Source organism: Taeniopygia guttata, chromosome 1A, assembly GCF_048771995.1.
Source record: "Taeniopygia guttata chromosome 1A, bTaeGut7.mat, whole genome shotgun sequence".
Lineage (NCBI taxonomy): Eukaryota > Metazoa > Chordata > Aves > Passeriformes > Estrildidae > Taeniopygia > Taeniopygia guttata.
The window spans coordinates 22551241-22571409 of NC_133025.1; the positions used below are offsets into that span (position 1 = coordinate 22551241).

The window sequence follows — 20169 nt, forward strand, 5'->3', positions numbered from 1 at the left end:
GTATTTGGGGAGAGAGTACTAAAGCTTGAAAAAAAAGATATTTATGAAATAAAATGCAGGTGATTTGAATTATGGTTCCTAATAAGTACACTGATCCTTTAAAGAAAGGTGCATTTGCTCAGAAAATGAAGGATTTCTACAGTCTTGTAGAGGAGCTTCTCCAAAAGTTTCCCATGCTCTCTCTTTTCTTCACTATATTGCAACTTCTGGCTCCAGTAGTTAGCCCCTGCCTGCCACTGCTATTTGCTTTCATATACAGAATGTACACTTGCTTTCTTTCTGTCTGGAAGTGGGCTTAAGAAGTCAGTATTTTGACTGTGTTGTGTGGTAGGATATACTTGTTCTCTAGGAATTAATTACATAGATGGTGAAGTCTCTTCAGGTTGACAGTAGTTAACTAGGAAGCTGTCAGAACAGAAGAGCATGATGCAACGTAAAATCAAAAGGGTCTGAGTGAGGAAAAGATAAACTAAACTATTCTTGTGATTTTCTAGTTCTGATGAAACTTGGGTTGGCACGGAACCCTATGTCTGTTCACATTCATGGCTTTTGTTTCCAAATCACACTTGCAAACTGCAAACAAAACGATCACTGGTATGAGTGGGCTCAAAGGAGCATGACTGGTGATGTGTTTAGGTCTTTGATTCTCCTTGTGCATAGGCTGACAGCACAGTTTTACTGGTTATAGTAGCTGCTTGCTGATGCAGGATTTCACAGGTTATTGGCAACAAATTACTGAAGCCATCAGTGGTAGAGTGAAAAAACGTGAAAAAAACCCCATTACTTCCAGAATATACATGGGCACACTCAGCTTTGTAGTACAGCAGCTCTTATCTGCTTGAGTTGCTTGACAGCACAATTCTGATATATTGGTCACTAAATACCCCAAGTGACCAAATTTCTGTTGGAGTTCCTGGCCTTAGCTTTTTTTCTGGCAGAATGTTTGCACAGGGTTCGGAAGGGCATCCTCAGAGGACAGTCATACAGGTTGTGCATCTGTGCCAGTAGGATCATCATGGTAGCTGAAGTAGGGCACTGGCTGTTGACAATTGCCCTGGTGGTTGCACTGAAGGAAACTACGGTAGGGTACTAGAGTTTTAACTCAAGTTTTCCTTTGCTAAATGTAGTTAGAATTCAATATTTCTGCTGGAAAAAAAATCTCTGAGAAGAATTTAAAATCTCTCTCCATGTACTGTGTTTTCTTAGTGTTCTCCATCATTCTGTGGCTGCTCTGTTAGTAACAGAAGTAGGTTATTTTTTGCCAGTTCTTTTCGCCTGTTCCTGAAAAGCATAGACAAATTAATGAGGTTATTAATTGCAGACATCATGTGTATTCAACACAGAATCTCTAGAACTGCAGTAAGAGTTTTATATTGCATATCTGCAAAAGATTGTTGCCCCTAAGTTGCCCACAATTGAACAAAAAAATCCTGTACTCAGCAGGTTGGAAGGCCATGAGGGAGAGATTTTAAGTTGGGAGACACTTCACGTGTGTGCTCTTTGCTATCACTCTCTGAACAGAATGGAAGTCGTTAGAAAAAACGCCCTTGAAACAAATGTAAAATGCCTTATATTCAGTAAAAGTGATATTATGCTTGCATTTGCTATTTTTATTTGTGTTTTTGTCTAAGTGAATGAGATGATCAAGAAAGAAATATGTTCCTGGAATATATTTGGTGGTGGTGGACGTTAGCTTAGTTTGGTAGAACAAATGTAATACCAAAAAAAGCCTGTCATAATTTACTTAGGATGAACTAATTTTGTAACTTAGTTTTTAGCCTTAGATGCAGAAATTTTGGGCATATGCCAGAGCATATGTGCTCCATGTATGGGAAACTGGCATACACTGGCATATAAGGAGCTTGTACTCTCTTGTGGGGTGCCACCGTGGTGTGCAGAAATGTTATTCAGACAACAATTCTTGATTATATTTACACAGCCTATACAGACCTTTATAAAAATAGGTTTTAATTACTTTTATTTTTAATGCATATCTGAAAACATCATGTATGTTTTTTAGTGCTTTATCAGGTTCTGATAGCCTTTATGCAGATAACTATTTGAATTAGGATAAAACCAATTCAATACTAGTCCCTGTTTTTTGGTTTGGTAGGTGTTGGTTTTGTTTTGGTTTGGTTTATTGATTTACTTGATGGTTACTTCCCTTCTGTGGTTTTGCATTCATCATAATGGGATTTGCATTCACTGGCCCCCTGTCCTTTCTGTCTTATATATGAATTCCCTGTAGATGTGAACGTGGGGTTGTTTGACTTGCCCAGGAGCTCTATGGAGGCTGTTACAGGTTGCAATAGGTGAGTGTAAGCTGGTAGCATTTCTGCACTAGTAGGTAGTGTTTCAGTGATGGGATTCTGTGCTGTTGTTGTGTGTGGTTTCTGCATTGGAGGTTTCAGGATTTGAATACTGGCTGTGGTCACTTTTGTGACTGTAGCACATGAAGACTATTCCAGCGGAGCAGGGTCTGGTGATTATGTACGGAATATCTTTACTATCTTTCCTTGGTGCTTCATGCCTCTTTGCATCGCTGAAACTAGTTTTCACAGTAATGACTTTGTTTCTATTCCCACTGGAATGTTTAGTCTCTTAAACAAGAAAGGAAGGAGAACATGATTCTCCTGAGCTCCCAGGTCCTTCACCTCTCATTCAGGACTGATGTGCTGGAAAAAGAGTTGGTTAAGCCTCTGCAGTCTGTCAGTGCTGCAAATACAAGTGCTTGTGCAATGTTCCAGGTGTTAGATGAAATGTTCCTGTTGGAAAACTACTGCTTTACAGAGCTGCCGCCTCCTTCTCTTCTCCCTCCTTTCCTTCCAGCCTGTGACCTGTAGTAGACCAGTTTTAACAAGGAGGTTGCAGGAGAGCAGCTCCTGCTAACTGACAACATCCATTTTGCAGTGAAGGAATGCTGAAGTTGAGTATCTTGGCCACAAGCATGACATATGAAGCAGTAAATGGCTAATGCTTTATTTATTTTTTAGGTTGGCAAGTATTTTTACTTTGATTTATTACTCTCTGAAGAGTGTTTTCTGCCAGCATTTCAGTCATTCTGCTTCTCTCAAGGAAGCAACATTTTAGGTTTTTCACAGTTTTGCTGGAGGAAGAAATCCTTCAGTGAAACTGATGGGCTTGTAACAGGATCAAGGCACCACTCCAGTTTTCTGATTACTTTGCATAGTCAGACTTTGCATAAGGAGAGAATGATAGTCATTTGCAATTGCCTACAAAAGGGAAATGCTAAAAGTCTGTAGGATTTGCCTTGTAAAGGGTCTCCAGTTCTTAAAACAATCACAACTGTGCTTTTATCATAGCCTGTAGGTGCCTCTGCAAAACTGTTCACTCCCTTACGTGCCTTCCCCTTCTTACCCTCTCTATGCCAAGAAAAGAAAAAAAGAAAGAAACAAAGAAACAGCAGAAAATACCTCAGTAATGGCCAAGAATACTCTGAGGGAGATGTTGTTCTGTATAAAGCACTATCGGGGACTTCCTGGCGCTGTTTTGAGTGTGATACACAACTGTGCTCCTCAGTGAGTTACTCATCTTTACAACATGTAGCCACATGGCCCACAGGAAGAAATATTAAGCCTGCTTCAAAACCAAGTCCCTGTTTCTGGCAAGAACCAGATGCTTGGAAATGCAGGAAGATGCATTTAGCATTCAGACTCTTGTGGGAATTTAACTGGGGACAAGGAATAAGCATTGAAGCCAATAATAATTTCTAGATTTGGAAGATGGAAATTAGGGGTAATACATTTAAATAACAGAGGATATTTTTACTAAAAAATATTTTATAAGAAGTATTTGTTTTGCAAACCGTGATATATATAGAGAGATATAATACTCACTTTCAGTAGTGGAGAGTAGCAACCTCCTATGTACAAGTTCAGTATGCCTACAGTCACTCAGTTTAGAGCATGGCCTTTCATGTGTGTAAACTCATTGGTTTTTATGTTATGGACAGCGATGGGCTTTCTCGGGACAGAAAGCTTAATTCTGCTGTGCCCTGATGTATATAGATGTAGCTAGTCAGGAGTGCTCAGTCCCTGGCAGAGCCAGAAGTGGTTTATGAGTGAATCTGGCTAAATAGTTTTCTATCTTGAGCTGTATTCAGTAATAGGAGAAAATCTTGGGTTTGGCTCGTCTGTCTTCTACCACAAACACTATTAACTTACACACTGAGAAAGATGGAGAAGTTTCAAATGAAACTTGATGAATGAACTAAATGTTACAAAAAACTGCAAATTAAGAGTTTTGCAGAGGACACCGTATGTACACTCCCAGATGTATCACTTTCACCACAATCAGTGATTTTTGTATAAGATTCAGAGATGGCAGACAGTCCTAAGTTTGTTACTCAGTTAAGAATATAAACCCACTGAAATTGCTTCTGACAGCAGAGAAGTGAAATGCACTTTTCATTGAAACATTTAGTTTTTCTCCCTCTCAGAAATGTTGGTATTAGTCATAATGCCCTTAAGCATTTTTTATTGTAGTTATTTATTATAAGAGCATGTGGCACTAAAGCATGTGTCATTGTTTTCTGCTTCCAAAGTGAATATATAGAAAAGTAGATTTCTGTGTTTGCTTTATTTTAAAGAACCCTTTGCATAGCTACTAGGCACTGCAGTGATAGTAGATACAATTGCATAGAAGCTCATGAATTTATTTTTTAGAGAAAGCGCTGTTCTTGGAAGGTGTGACTCATGTTTTTCCTCTTTTGGACCTTTGGACGATGACCATTTGGGTTATTGCAGGCCTATACTGGAGCTCTGTGTGAGCTTGCAGTGTTGATTTGTAAGGAAATGCAGTGTGTTGTTCAGCTGTAACAACTGTAAATATGCAATGTAACATGATGAAGACTAGTAAAACAGGAATCCTTCTTTCACTACCAGCTTTATTGGATAGACCTTTGCAGGGGGAGGGTATGGGTACAGGTTTCTCCTGAAAATTAACATAAGTATTTTTACCCACACTTCTTACATATCTCTGTGTGTGTTTAGATGCCTAATTCAAGGAGTTAGATTTGGTGAGCAAGTAGAGATTAAGGCAAGACCAGTAGCTGCCAAGGTACCTGTGAATTACTCAGTTTCAGACTTTTCATTCAGGTGAATGAAAAAGGTGCTAGCTATGTAGATGACTATATAAGCCTAACATTTGTGGGTTTGTACTCTGTTTTAAGCTGAGTAAATACATCTTATTTACCCATTAATAGAAAAACAAATCTTACCATAAGTACATGTTTTGGGTCCTAAATAGATTCCAGAATGAAATAACTAGAAGCCTTTTGGCTTCTATCCTTCTGATGGCTTCTATCCTACTGATGGAATTATATATTTATTCTATTTTATTTTACATTGTATTTTGTTTCTTTGATTTTCAAATTAAATTAAAATCCATGATGATGTAGCTTTAAAGTCTTGTGTACTGAGAACAGAGGGAAGCTTAGTCTACTGACATGGAAGAAAGTTTGGACTCAAGAACAAATGAGAGTGTACTTCTGCTTTAAACAAATGATAAAAGGGTTATTTTTAATAGGGAACACCAGTTAAAACAGCCTTAAATTCCATGTAGCTTTATCCTGCAGTCTGGAAAGGGTTTGTTGATGCTATAAAGAGGATACTTCTGCTCTTTTTAATTGCAGCGACCAATTTTTCTTAAGCATCATTACCAAGGTTTGTACTTCCTAATTTACACTTGTATTTCCTATTTTTAAATAGTTCAAATGTTATACCTTCTAATACTAAAAGGTATTTAAATTATTTCAATTTCTAAATATTTATACAGTTAGACCAGACCTCATATACGTAAATCACTTTGATAAGAATGTAGTTTTCAAGAAAGAAATGTCTCATGATCTTAGCTTTTATAAAGTTTGCTGCCGAAGTCTTTAATGTTTTGGTTACAAAAACGTATTTTTGTTTCCATGTCTTAAATCATGTGAAATTTTAATAATGTTTTCAGATGTTCTTTAACTTTGAAGAAAGACTTAATAATATTAAACTTTGAAAAATATTTTTATTTCAAAGACGATGAAAAATAGCTAAGACCATTCTGTTTTCTGCAGTATTTTGGAAGCTTGCTTGTTATATTCTGCGTTGAACTGGCCTGTGGTGTTTGGACCTACGAGCAGGAAATAACGGTGAGTCAGAAAAGGAGGCTGCATTTTTTCAGCAAAATAAAACTAAGTTTTCCATTAGCTAGCTGTTTTCTAATTGCTGTAATGTTTATCTCTGTTCATTATGCTGACAGTTTAATTTCAACTGATTGCCTTCATGTTAAACAGAGAATTCTCCTGGGAGAGCTTGTCTGTCTGGAAGGGCCCTGTCGGGGTTTCTCCTTACCCCCTCCATATTTGAGAGCCAAATCCTTTATCCCCCCATTTAAGAACTTAACTTTTTTGTTAAAATTAAATTTACTGCCTGTTGCTCAGGCAGGTTGTCATTGAAGTCTTTTATATTTTTGAGGATAAATTAGAACTTCAGGCTTAAATATGGATTTTGTGAGAGGAGATGAGATAATTTGAAGAGATTTTGTCACAAAAGTTCTCTGCGTTTTAAAGAGCAGTGTAAACAGACAGCATGTTCTTTCCATAGGGGACTTGCTGTCTGCTAAAATCTGCACACTGCTTCCACAAGCTATAAATGCCAGTTTTAAGCCAAACATGTCTTGACTATAAAACACTCTTCTGTAAACTTATAAAGAGGTTTTATCTCTGTCTAGTTTTTATAAGTACACCAATCTTTAATTTTTCAAACTGAGGACTTGTAACCATCATGTAAGAAAATAGGTAAGTGTTGAGCAAATTAAACTGAAATGTAACTGCTGGCTGCTATATCCTTACATCTTGTACTCAGTCTGGTACATTTGTATGAACAGAGGGACAAATATCTTTCTCTCAACTGCCAAGATATGCCCAATATAATGGTTTTTCCAACAGTGAATGACAATTATATTGCAGTAAGATGTGAAGTAGCTTTCTTGCTATTTACATAGTTCTTGGACCAAAGGAATTTCTGGCAGATTTGAAGTTACATGGCAGGACTTTGCATCAGAATTCATTTCCATGCAGTACAGATTCCAGGGAGCTGTTCTAATATAATAGAGATTAAGACTGTTCCTTTGCTTTAAATGTCAGCTTGCGTTGATTCATTTTAAAATTCGGATTACAGGCAAAAGGCATTCCTCATGTTATGGGCACAGCTGCCCTCTGCAGGGGTTTTGCCAAGGATGATTATTACAACTAAAATGCATAGTTCCACAGAAATATTGTCAGTGGAAACTGCCTGAAATAAGCCTGTGCCTTCACAGCACTGAAACATGGTTTTTTAGCCTTCACTATTTAGTTAGAAAACCTGAAGTTATGGTGTGTTGTCGTCTGACCCCCAAGCTTTTGGTTATCTACTGTTCTAGTGAAAGGCAAACCTGGGACAGTTTGGTAAAGGCTGGCATAGCCTTACCGTATGTTATGCCACTGGTCATGCTGTTTCCCTTCAGAAGGAAACATGGCTGTCCCTCCAGCCCTTCACTAAAGGAAGCAGCACTGGATTACATGTCTGCATCTTCTGCAGTGGGCCACAGCAAACACAGTTGCTCTTTTTTTTCTTTTCTTTGTCTCTTTGCTTCTCTGCCTATATATATATATATATATATATATATATATATATATATTTTTTTTTTTTTTTTTTTTTTTATTCTACATCTCTTGAAATACTGGTTTAGGTTGGGTCTTTCTGGTTGTTGTTTTTTTGTTGTTTTCTCTTTCCATCTGATTTCTTACTATTCCCTTTGTCCTAACACTACTGCTCTTCATGTGATTAGGTGAGTTTCTTGCTGCTGAAAACCGTAAGGAATGTGGCATTCTTGAAGAGAAAAGTTATTTTTCAGTGGTTCTTCCATACCTGTGCAGGTCATAGAACGTTCCATAGAACGTGCTTCCTCCTACTCAATAAAGATAAGACAGTTCCCTCTTATAACCATAGAGTTGTCTTGATATCATATTGGTTTCAGTGTAGCATTAAATCACATGAGCCCCTGGTGGGTTTCAGAGATCAGTTGACATTAGTGTAGGTGGGTGTGTAGTTAGTGTGGGTGATGTTGTCAGAAATGTTACTGAGATATAACTGCCTCTGCTGATCGGTATGGGCTTTCCTTCCAGTATGGGTATGTGGACAAGTTGCTCTAAGAGTCCTTGCATAAACAGCTTTCCTTCCAGCTCATGATAGCTTTCAGCATGTAGTGTGCCTCATGACTAATTTATTCTACCCACAAGATTGAAAAGCCAGTGTAGGTCCTTAGCTTATTTAGGCATTGATCAAGCTTTGGTAGAAAAATAATAATGAGTAATTAGATCTCAGTGGCAGACTGAGCTTTATAGAACTTAGGTTGGAATCAAAGCAGCATCTCTAGATTTTGTTTGTCTACACATGAGTATTGGGTATAGTCAAACAAATGCATCTCAATCATGTATTACTGGGTACTAGTGTGTATATAGGTGACAGAAAGATGTATATCAATGTACCTATTACCTGTACATTTTACCTGTTGGCATTCTTGCAGCAAACACATAGATCCCTCCTTAGCTCCAGCATTCAAATTGCTTTCCTACAGTGGGGTTTACATTGTTTTATTTTGCTTTTAATTTCCTTCTCTTGCTTCTTGAATTTTTTTTCCTGCTTTCCCTTGAGTTCCCAAAGAAATTGCATGTATTCTGTTGTAACCTTGGAATGTGTTTAACTCAAATAAGTTAATAAAAAAAGATTCTAGCTTAATTGTAGCACTGTCAAATATTATCCAAAGAAAGCAGAATGCTAGCTTACAATGCAGACAAAAGAGAAATGTATTGTGTACAAAACTAAATTTATTATAGTGACTTGTGTAAATGTTTGTGATAGAATTATTCTGTGATAATGCTTTTACATATTTTTAGTAGTGTACTTCTAACATATTTTTCATGTGAAGCATTGCGAGTTCAATGCAAAAATCTGCTAAATGAAAGGCACGTTAAATTTCTGGACCTTATTGATACCTTGACAATATGAAGCTTTACTAGCGCATCAAAAATGTAGTATAACTTAGCAGTGGTAATGAAATGTTATCAAATGTTCCTTTTTGTATTAGGGGTTCAGGCAGGCAGTGATTGTCTCTATATTTTTGCAGAGCATCTAGCACAATGAAGACCAGGTTCCTTGGGAAGTACTGTGCAAATTTTATTTTCTTTGGTAGCATTTGTTGCTATTTACAGAATGCCCTTACTGTTGGCTTCAAATTGAATAGGAGAGCAAAATCATGCCTGCTAGATGAGCTGGGCTCCCCTTCCATCCAAGTGACAGCTGATACTGCAATTGTAGTTTCTTTCACCATGACATATTAAGGCAAAATACAGCATGGATGGTATGTGGTGACTTAGAATGGTGACTGCAGTCTTCAGATCCTTGTTTTGTTTTGGCACAATGAAATTTATGCTGCTGAGTTGATTTTGACTCATAACTTCACTGTATGCCACATGCCATAGCACTTGCCTCTGTTTGTTTGCAACAAATTGTTAACTGAGGTGTCATATTCAGACAATGGAGTGCTCCAGCACCTCACTTCTGAGTTGTCACAGTTGAAAGAAAAATACTTCAGGAATCTTTTCAGAAGAAAACATGTTCACAAGGCTGTGAGTGTATTTGGGGAAAAAAGGGTCATAGGGCCTTGTCTGCACTTCCTTCATACTGTTCTTCAGCAAGTTACTGAAATGGAGCACATTCAGGATACCTGTGTGCAGGACTCAAAACAAAGCCAGAAAATGGCTGAAAAAACTCCAGGGATAGAATTCATCTCAATTAATTTTACATATGTAGAAGTTAGACATTTAAATCAAAGTTTTTCACCTTAGACAGTGAAGTAGATTTAAGACTTCAAGGGAATGATTAATCTGCTATGTTTAAATTATTTATCTTGAGATGAATTTCCCCATTTGGCTGCCTTTTTATTTCTATTATATAAGGGAACACCAGGGAGATACCTAAACTAGGGCAGACAAATACCATTCGTTATGAATTGGATGGGACTCAGTTCAAGTTTTATGCCAAGTAAAAAATCTGGTAATGATACAAATAAGTTGTACCAAATAATCCCTGAATGTCTCCAAAATGTAACTGCTCTTCAGTGTACATTAATTTGTAAGCAAAGGACACAAATAACTTTTTCTTGATATTTTAAGAAAAGCTTGTGAATTGTTAGTATCATAAAAATTGCAACACTTCCCATTTTGTTTGTGAACACAGTTACTTAGTTGTTGCACTGGAAAGATCTCAGTAGTGATGGAACCTGTGGGTTTGGAGACACACGCCTGCTGATCCACTGTGTCAGTCACTTTTCTCTCCTTGCTCCAGGTTCCAGTGCAGTGGTCCGATATGATCACACTGAAAGCCAGGATGACCAATTATGGCCTACCTAGGTACCAGTGGCTGACCCATGCTTGGAATTTCTTCCAGAGGGAGGTAAGATGATAGTTAATTCATGAGCTAAAGGAGTACCTGCTCAGTGAAAAGGTTTGGCTTTAAGAGAGTAGGCAAAATAAATGCAAGTTCATTTGGTATGAAACGCTGTGTAATGTCTTTATGCTGTTGCACTTGATATGCAATTCTTTGGTTTTTGTAGGTCCTAAAGGTACTTAAACACTGAAACCAGAATGTTAATGAATTAATTTAAATTTCTAATATTCTCATATCCTTTTTCAGTAAGGTTAGGACACCGATATCTTTTAGGATTATGATAGCATTAAAGGATATGATGTATGTAAAATTAAAAATCTGCAGGTAAAGTAAAATGATTGTGCCTATATGTTGTTTTAATATTAAACTGTGCTCCCCTTCCCATAGGCTCTGTTAGTTTCCTTTCATGGAGCTGTCATGGTTAAGATATGTTTAGCTGGAAAGGAATGGGAAAGGAAGTTTCCAAAAAGATGCCAACACTGTCTCTTTGGCCGAGGTTTGTGAAAGTGATGAGGGTTTTTATTTCCTTTGACTGGGGGGTGGGAAACAAACCAAAAAGCTTCCTTGTGTATTCACAGCTTTGCCCTCTAGCCTACTAAAATTCAGAAATGTTTTTATAGTATGAAGTATTATGTTACAGAAACATGAAATCGCCCAAGGTAAAACCCATTAACTCCAAATATAACTCACGTGCAGGAAGAGAACTCTTTAAATGCCTGTCATTGTGCTGCCCTTGTTGAAATGTTGAAATCTATCATTGTTGCACAGATTTCCTGTTTATTTAAACATTTCCTGGCAGCACTTGGTTAGTCTGTATTTATACTAAAACCTGGAAGAAAGAGGTTACACACCAGCACACCCCCCTCCTCCCCCTCCCAGATCCCTGCTCTGGCCATGTGAGTGCTCTGTGAAACTGAGTAATTCTTCATATGCAGGTAAAGTGTTTATGTCTGTTCTGTACCTGAGATAATACAATCAAATGGTCACAATCAATTTGCCTTGAATAGAGCTGGTACTGTATCTTGGTTTGAATGTATAGGCAGATTAAATTAAATACTGCCTCCTCTCCCAGTTGTTATAGTTTCATCATAGTGGTTATAATATGAATAGTAATAATAAAACTTCAACTAACCCTTAATTTTTCTAGGGGAGAAGAATTTTCTTTAGAAGTTAGAAGAAGTTTCAGAAGTTAGATTTTCCTTATGGCACCTTTGACCAGATAAATGATTTGGGAAACTGAGAAAGCTCTTTTATAGTTTCTACTTAATTGGTGGACTCTCATTTATATTCCATCTACTCATAGTTTAGATGCTGGATGTATGAGCCTGGTATGTGCTTTTTGTCTGAATAAGCACTTGTGGCCCTTTTCAGTCAGCAGAATTTTAATTGCAATTCTGTTCAAATCTGTGTTGCAATTTCAAATCTCTTCTGTTAAAATCTGTGTTAATGTCTGTTCAGAGGTTCAGTCCCGATCAGCTTGGTATTGTTTCTTCTATATCTTTTAACATCTGAGGGAGATGGGAAATTGTTCTCCCCCAGTCCTCTTGCTGGTGTAATATCAAAGTTGTGACTATGGTAGGGAAGATGGAAAGGGTCAGCAAAGAAGAGCTCGTTGGGGGAAGGAAGGATACAAGAGAACAAAGACAAGGATGTTTAATGAGGTGGTCTTTGCAATTGCAGTGAGGAGCTGAAGTTTGAGCTTTGCTTAAAGTCCAGTGCTGGGAGGAGTTTGAGTAACACACCAACAAAAACTGAGACATGAGAGCTGTGGTAAAGAAGGGAGAAGTTAGATTTTTAAGAGGACTGGTGAATTGAAGGCACAGTGTGTGCCAGCATGTCTGGGCACTGATCTGTTTGGTTGTGAACAGTGAGTGGTGTGGAATACAGGACTGTCTCTGAAGCGGGTAAAGAGGGGCAGCTGTGTTCCCAAGCCTGTGGGATCAAAGGACTCAGGGAATTCCTTACATGCAGGCTGGTCCTGGAGGACATTCAGGCAGAGAAAGGTAGCATCTTGTTCCTGCAAGCATCTTATCAGTCATGTCAAGTCCACATCCAATGCCAAACCAAATCTAATGCAGCATTCACCCTTTTCTTATTTTTACGGTTGATTCTGTTGCAGTATTTATTTTAATGTGATACCCTTCCCTTCCATTTTCAGTTTTCCTTTCAGCATTTGTGATTTCTATACATTTTTGCTTACTCTTTTAATTGTTTTTCCTATATTCAGGTAAATCTGTGCTTTTTCTGTTTTCAACAAATGTGTCTGTAGTTGTACCCTTGCAAGAATAGTCCTCACTAGTATGACTTTTTTCTGCTACTCCTTTCATCCACAGGTATACTTGTTCATTAGTCCCCATTTTGACCTGAAATTGCATTAGTTCCTTGTAGTAAGGATAGGAGAATCCAGAGATAGGACAATTTCTGTGAAGCATCCTTTGAGGAAGCAATTGGGATTTAAAGGACAGAGCAGTATTGTTGGCTGTTTCCAAAATATTCAGTGGTCACTACATTACATTTTTCATGTTGCTTTTATGTCAAAGTACAGAAAAACAAGATACATGGAAGCACTCATAGATCTTTTAAATTCTGTGTAAATATTTTGAAAGTTGGTATTAGGAACTTCACTAGGTTTTTTGATGACCTACTTAACCTGTTGAAGAAGTAGCATCATTATTACTGATCTTGGCTTATCCTTCCTTTGCAGTTTAAATGTTGTGGCGTGGTGTACTTCACAGACTGGCTGGAAATGACAGAATTGGACTGGCCACCTGACTCCTGTTGTGTCAGAGAGTTCCCAGGATGCTCTAAGCAGGCACATCATGAGGATCTCAGTGACCTTTATCAGGAGGTAAGGAGAAAAATATGAATATGTTGGGAGGTTTTGTACATTCTTCCTGACCCAGTAATTTTCCAAATTCATCACTTGTAGTGCAATAGAGTAATTTTTTTGTGGAGTAGTTGTGTTTGTGGAAAGTGTTTATGGTTATTATTTTTTAATGCTGAAGCAGAGGGAGAAAAGAAGGAAGAACAAACCCACCCACTTACCCTTACCTGGAAATGAGATGAGTTAATGGCAATGCAGGTAAAACCTGAGATGTACTTAAAATTTGAAGTGTTTGTTTTATATTGGTTAGGTTGGAGTTCAAATTTTTTCTAATCCAAGTTAAAAGTAGGTGTAACATAATGTCCAGCCTTCATCCCATCAAACTTCCACACAGTAAGTGGAAGGGTTCTTTAGTGAATTGTATAGTGAAGGATGCTTTTGATAATTCCTTTGAAAGATGAGAGCTCTCTTGTTAACAGGAATCATGCCTCTTACAGGAGGCAGGTAATTCAGTTGTTGTATTCTGAGTATGTGTAGGAACTTGTTCTGAAAATGCTCTTTCTACATTACCTTATGATCATTTAAAAAGAATTACAAGGAAAGCCTTAAAACAAGGCAAGGACCTGTTGAACTTGAAGTGGATAAGGGAGGTCATCATGGTAGCAAGATACTACCTTTTTTAGGGAGAAAATTCTAAAAACAAGTAATTATGCTCTTTACTAAAACTTTGTTCTCACAAATATTGTCTACAGTTACCTTTTTCTGAAAACTACTTTATTAGACACCATTTTTTTATGCTAGCAGATCTCAGAAGACCTATAATTGTACATTCAGCAACAGTAGAGTGACCAGCAGTCCAAGTAGTCCCAACAGTGGACAGAAAGAGTGGCTCAATCACGTAGTTGTGAGGATCTGAGAAGAGGTGCATTCTTAATTGGATTGCTTTTAGAGTAATACAGGGTGCATAGGAAGGAGGCTGGCCTTAGGACCATGCTTTCAGATGCTGCAGCGTGAACATTTCTCCAGTGGATGGTGCAACTCTGCTTATGGAAGAGTACCCAAAGAACCATTTTATTTTCTCCCAGTCTTGGAGGCTGTTTTAGACCCATTCTTACAAGAATCTGTTACATGGCTCCTGTTAAGGAGCTATGGAGCAACATCTCTGAAGCAGAGGAGATTTGCTATATAAACAAGCCAAAATGAATACTAGCTGTTGCCAGGAAACAATCAGGTTTTGGGGAAATTGATTTGTGTGGTATTGACTATGAACAGAAATTATTTAATCTAATCTGGACTTTCAGACGTCCATTTTAGGAGGCTGTGTAGCTCCACTAGGAAGAGAGAAGATAGAGCTGTGAAAAGGCAGGTGCCTCAGAAGTCCAGTCTGTGCTAGGAACCTTGCAGACAGTGACAGAGATTGTTTTTTTTTTTTCCCACCAGCTACTTGTACACGCTCTCTTGCCTTCTGGCGAGGCTCACAGCACTGACAGCACTGGTTACGCTTTAGAAGTGTCAGTCCCTGAATGAGAAAGCTATTTAGGCTTCTTCTAACCAGTCCCTTACGCATTTTGAAAAGCTAAAAATGGTGGGTCTCTCTGCAATAATGGCTGTTGTTTGTAATACTGCTGCTACTGTTAATGCCATACAGACAAGTCTGTTGCAGAGAGCCTCCAAGGAGTATATGGAAGCTGTAGAACATTCACTTGCTCCCTGCCTGAAAAGGCAGGAGTATGTAAGTAGTGTCACTCAATGAAAAACTGCACATTGAGCACAAGAAGCTCAAAAATTTCTGAGAATTATTAGTCATTGGAATGTAGTGTCCAAAGTGCATGGTTTTTTTGTGCCACCTCTTTTGCTAACATTTCATGCCTGTGCCAAATTCCAGAAAAAAGAGCCCAAAGATCACTTCATATAGTCAAATTCTTTTGATTCCATTTGAAGAAAATTAATAGTCAAAGATGGTTATTATGTAGGACATAAGGGCTGTGTTAAGACCCGCTTGATAAAAGAAAGGCTGCTTGGTTTATTTTTTCCAGAAGAAATCTGAAGGGCGCTCTAATGGTTCTTCCCGTACTATACTGCAGAGCATTTTGGATGGATTCAGCACTTAGCAAAAAATTTATTTTTGGTTCCCCACTGCAGAATCCATTCCAAAAAGGGACAAGCTGTGTTCAGTAGTATCAGCCACAAAAATACTTCATTTCTCTTTGAGATACGTATAATATTTTGTTGGCAAAATGTTTCTTTCCATGGCGCTTGCCTGCGGGGTGTCTCACAGACTCTTACAGCATGCTTGCTAATAAGTTTATCGGTATTATGCAAAACCAGCTTACTCTTCCAAGACTAATCTGCCCAACTTCTCTCTTGGAGAAATAAAGGAAGAAAGCTTTTTTAGAAAGTGATTCAAACCAAACCTGCATAGTCTGGTAGTTTGAAAGGGAGCCTGATAAAATTAGCCTCACTAGCCTAAAATTGGTTTATGTAAATATTTGGCAGCTCCATTCTGGTACTTCAGAAAAACTCTTTGTAGTATTTCAGAAAACTGAAGTTTGGTTTGTCTGGGACTGATAAATGTGGGTTTTTTTGTAGCTGTGCTGTGACCTTTTGCTGGGAACTCGGAACTTTCTATAGCCTAAGTTGGAATCCTTCACAATTTAATTTTTGTAGAAAGAGAGGTGACTTAGAGTTCTCCTTGAAAGTACTTTTGGCACGAATCATATTTTCCGTGTTGGATATTGAAAGCTATTTTTCAATTTCTTGAATTCCTTTTAGTCTGATGACCTTCACCTTTGGTGTAGTTTCATGAACAGACTGACCTTAGAAAGAGCATGGATTTTCGGGAAGTGTGAAGATGATGATGTGGCCTTTGGATGTTTGTTGTGGTCTGAGGACAAGAGGAACTCTGCCCATCTTGTGATTGGGAGCTGCAGTGTAGATAAAATGATTAGGGGAATCAATATCTTTAAAAAAAATTAATTGTTCATGGTCAATATTTTCTTTTGGTTTCTGGCATAATTTTGGGTGTACTCAAAATTCACATAGTTTTGTCTTAATTTTTGTTTGTTTTAATATTTAATTTTACAACTTGCTTTAATATGCTTTTGAGTATACTCAGAATTTGGGCGTACAAAAGATTTGTTCAGTTTGCTGATGGCTTATCTTTTCTGCTCAGTGAAGTCCCTTATTTCAGTTCAGATTCTTATTCTATGATGAAGTAAATCAGTAATATATACTAAATAAGAAATACATTCTTTTTTCTATTTCAAGACTGAAAGTATAAAGCAAATGAATCAAGCCTTTAATCTGTAGCTTTGTAGGAATCTGAAGCTGATTCTCCTGAATGATTGCTGCAAAGTTTTATACTATATTTGATTTGTCAACAAGAACTCCCCATTTAGTGACAAGCTTTTGCTGAGGGAAGTGTATTTATGTACTGTTTAATTGCAGGCTGCCAACTATGAAAGTGTCACATAAGCAGAAATAAAATGCATGAGTGTGAAGTTAACAGGCTGTGTTTTCTCAGTTTTGAAACTGATTTTGAACATGTATTAGAGCAGAGCTCTAAGAACATCACTGAATAGAGGAAAAAAAGGTACCTAGATTGGGCGTAATTTGTCTCAGTTATGTGTCTGCGTACTGCAGGAGAAGTAGGCATTAATGTTATTGCTCTCTGTTAGTGGGTGTTTTCTCTAGGCAACAAACGAACTAAGCTTGAATATTGCTGTGGTAGAACATTTTTAAATTGTGACCAGCATGCACCTTCATCTCCTTAAGTTAAAAGTATTAAAATGCAGCCAGTGTCTCTGTAATTAACAACAAATTTGGGAAGTGATGTAGCTGCAACTGCCTTCCAGTTGAAGAAAGGAAGATGCCAACCTGACAGGTTTTGCTGTTCCTCTGAAGTCAAATTACATTGCTTTTGCTACAGTGTTGCTTTTTTCCTTTTGAAATTTCAAAGAATGCATACTTAGTCCCTTTTGTGTCTTTTCTGCTGTTTAGAAAATGAAACAGTGAAATGAGCAAAGACATCGAAATCCTATATTTTATTCTGCTATAATTATCATAGAGTACATTAATTTTATTTAGATCCTAAGTGAAAATCTGTTGACTACAGTGTGAATTCTGTGTGTGTGGCAAAAATTGGACCTTACATCAAATACTTTTAGGACTGTAGCATTTGAAATTGGCTTTGGGGAAATTGACTTTGGGGAATTTAAGTGTTTTTGAAAAGTGCTATTTATCATGTCCTGTCTTCAGATTCCATCACTTAGATTGATTGCTTTAATTTTGTAGAAAAGCTATAAGAAATATGAAGTGAGGATGTAAATGCAAAAAATAACATTTTCAAGACAGTGCCCATTTTGATGGGTTCCTGATGTCTGTGTCTGGGACCAGTGCCCATCCAGTTTGTTACTCTGAATTTTCCTCGATGTGTATGTTTAATAATTGTGCTGTGAAACCCTGCAAAACTTAGAATAGAGAATAAGCATCATGCAGAGTAGCAGAGGCTGCTCTCTTCTTGGTTTAATAATCTCTAAGATGCCCATCACCCTTATTGAGCGACAAGTGTTGTGACTTGTGCTTGCAGTGCTAACCAGTAGTTCCCAAAGTTGCTGCCTCTTCGTGGATCCATGCACCCTTACAAGGGCTTGGGAGCTTTTCTGAAGCCTTATGTGGTAGTTAGTTGGCCATGTAAGCAAACTGCATTGAAGCCTGCATTGAAGGTTTGGAAAGAGCTAAATTCCACTTCTATGAACATCAGCTTACAATGTTTTAACATAGTTTTCATGGGATGTTTTCTGATGAGGTTATGCGGGTCCATAGAACTTTCCTACAATACTGATTTAGCTTCAGAGTGTAGTATTATCTGTAGAAAAAGGCTAAAAGAGTTTAAAATAATTGACAGCTTTGAAGATCTTCAATTTAAGGAGAGAAACAAGACCCTAAAAAGGACTTTAATGGCTTTTTAAACCTTCACAAAACCAGTTGAGTTTCTTTAACAATTAGTGAGAGTTGATAGGAATTCATATCAACTTTGAGGGATTTCTGAATTGAAAAGTAGCACAGATATCTTTCAATAAAGTCTTTGTGTATGAGAAATCTTAAAGTTGGCATTATGGAAGCAGTTAAAAAGTAGGCAAAATAATTTTCAAAGGGTTGTTTGAAGGAAGTGAGAGATTCTTGTGAGCCAGAAAAGACAGCAGTGGGTAGGATGAGCTAAGCCTCTGGAACTGCAACCCAAATATTACTGACTGTTTTTTAATCTATTTTTGTTTTATAGGGATGCGGTAAAAAAATGTACACTTTCTTGAGGGGGACAAAGCAGTTGCAAGTGCTGAGATTCTTAGGAATCTCTATTGGAGTCATGCAGATCCTGGCTATGATCCTCACTATTACCTTGCTGTGGGCTCTGTACTATGACAGAAGGGATCCCAGAGCAGATCAGATCATGGCACTGAAGAGTGATACCTCGCAGGAGCTGTCATGTCATTCCATGGAGCTACTGAAACCAAGCCTGACCAGGATCTTTGAACATACATCCGTGGCAAACAGCTTTAATACACACTTTGAAATGGAAGAGCTGTAAGCGATGCAATGAACCTGCGAAGTCACAGAGGATTTTTTGGTTTGCTGTTACTTCTGTTCTGTTCCATCAAATATACCAGTCTTCTTCTGTGTCAGAAACCAGCTAATGAATGGAAGTGAAGGAGACCAACAAAGAAAGATGAGCCTGTTCCAACCTCTTAGCCGTGTCTCAGCTGTGAAAAAGAGTTGATTTTGTGTGTTCATTTTTTAAAAGGCACTCATTCAATTGAGCACAGTAATACTCATTGTCACAAGCTGTGTGAAGTGTAAAACACTGACTCAGTCACAGATAGACTGAACCTATAAGGAAGCATGAAGGGAAGGGTAGTGAAATACTCATCTTCTGAAGAAACAACTGTGCTTTGAGCAAACAAAATGTGACTTCAGCTGAAATTGACTTTTAATAAGCCATTTGGAAAATGTCTTTATCAGGGATCTATGTATGTATAATTGTGTGTTTTCATGTGTGCATGGAAAGCAGAGCTACAATTCAAGTTAATACTTGGATTTTAAAATTTGCAAGATTTGTAAAAAGGGCGAGATTTTCTTTTTTCTAACAAAACCTTTATCTTAGTTTTTGTTCTTAAAGATATTCTAAAACTTCTATTTTTATCTAACATAATGGTTTTTAGTTTAAATATATTAAACAGGGATTGAAAACAAAACTATTGCTATGGACAATAGACTTTAGTTTTCTCGAGAATTCTTCTTTCAAGCATATTGTTTTGTGGACTGTTTTTAGTAAAATGGAAGAAAACTTTAAACATTCTTTCCAAAATGGGAATCAATATGAGAGTAGCACATTTTTATAGATAAATCTTTCCTCCTGTCCATGATTCCCCTGAAGCTAGAAACAAAAGATTGTAAGAAAGATGCTTACAGTTCTGGATGCTATTGCAATAATTGTAAAAGTACATGATGAAAAATTTTACTTTGATGACTGCTTCATTAAGAGCTCTCTGGTGGCTTAAAATGCCAGCCAGGAACAGATTAAAATATATTTATTGAGGTGGGGAAAGTGCATTTTACTGTATTTTTATGAACAATGTCTATGTCATAGGATTATTTTTACAATTGGCCACGCTCTTGAAATATATATTTGTTCCAATGAGTATAGTAGTTTGTGGCAAATGGGCTTTTTACATAATATTACATTTTAAAAAATAGTTCATTTGTTTAATTTGTAAAAGAAAAAAAGAAAGCAAGGTGTGATTTGGTAGACAATAAACTTACTTTTCTCTTAAATTCCATAATGGCTTTTTTATTTTT

The 20169-nt window shown here is 37.4% G+C and overlaps 1 protein-coding gene across 2 annotated transcripts in view; it reads left to right on the forward strand.

Annotated features, from left to right (window-relative positions):
- Positions 1 to 20145, forward strand: part of TSPAN12 (tetraspanin 12) — a 41538-nt gene extending 21393 nt beyond the window's left edge. For both annotated transcript variants that reach the window (XM_030257185.4, XM_030257178.4), the window contains exons 5-8: positions 6077 to 6151; positions 10389 to 10496; positions 13195 to 13338; positions 18596 to 20145. In XM_030257185.4, coding sequence (XP_030113045.1) covers positions 6077 to 6151; positions 10389 to 10496; positions 13195 to 13338; positions 18596 to 18901 — 633 coding nt within the window. In that variant the 3' untranslated portion in view covers positions 18902 to 20145. The remainder of the gene's footprint in view (positions 1 to 6076; positions 6152 to 10388; positions 10497 to 13194; positions 13339 to 18595) is intronic.
- The last annotated feature ends 24 nt before the right edge of the window (positions 20146 to 20169 follow it).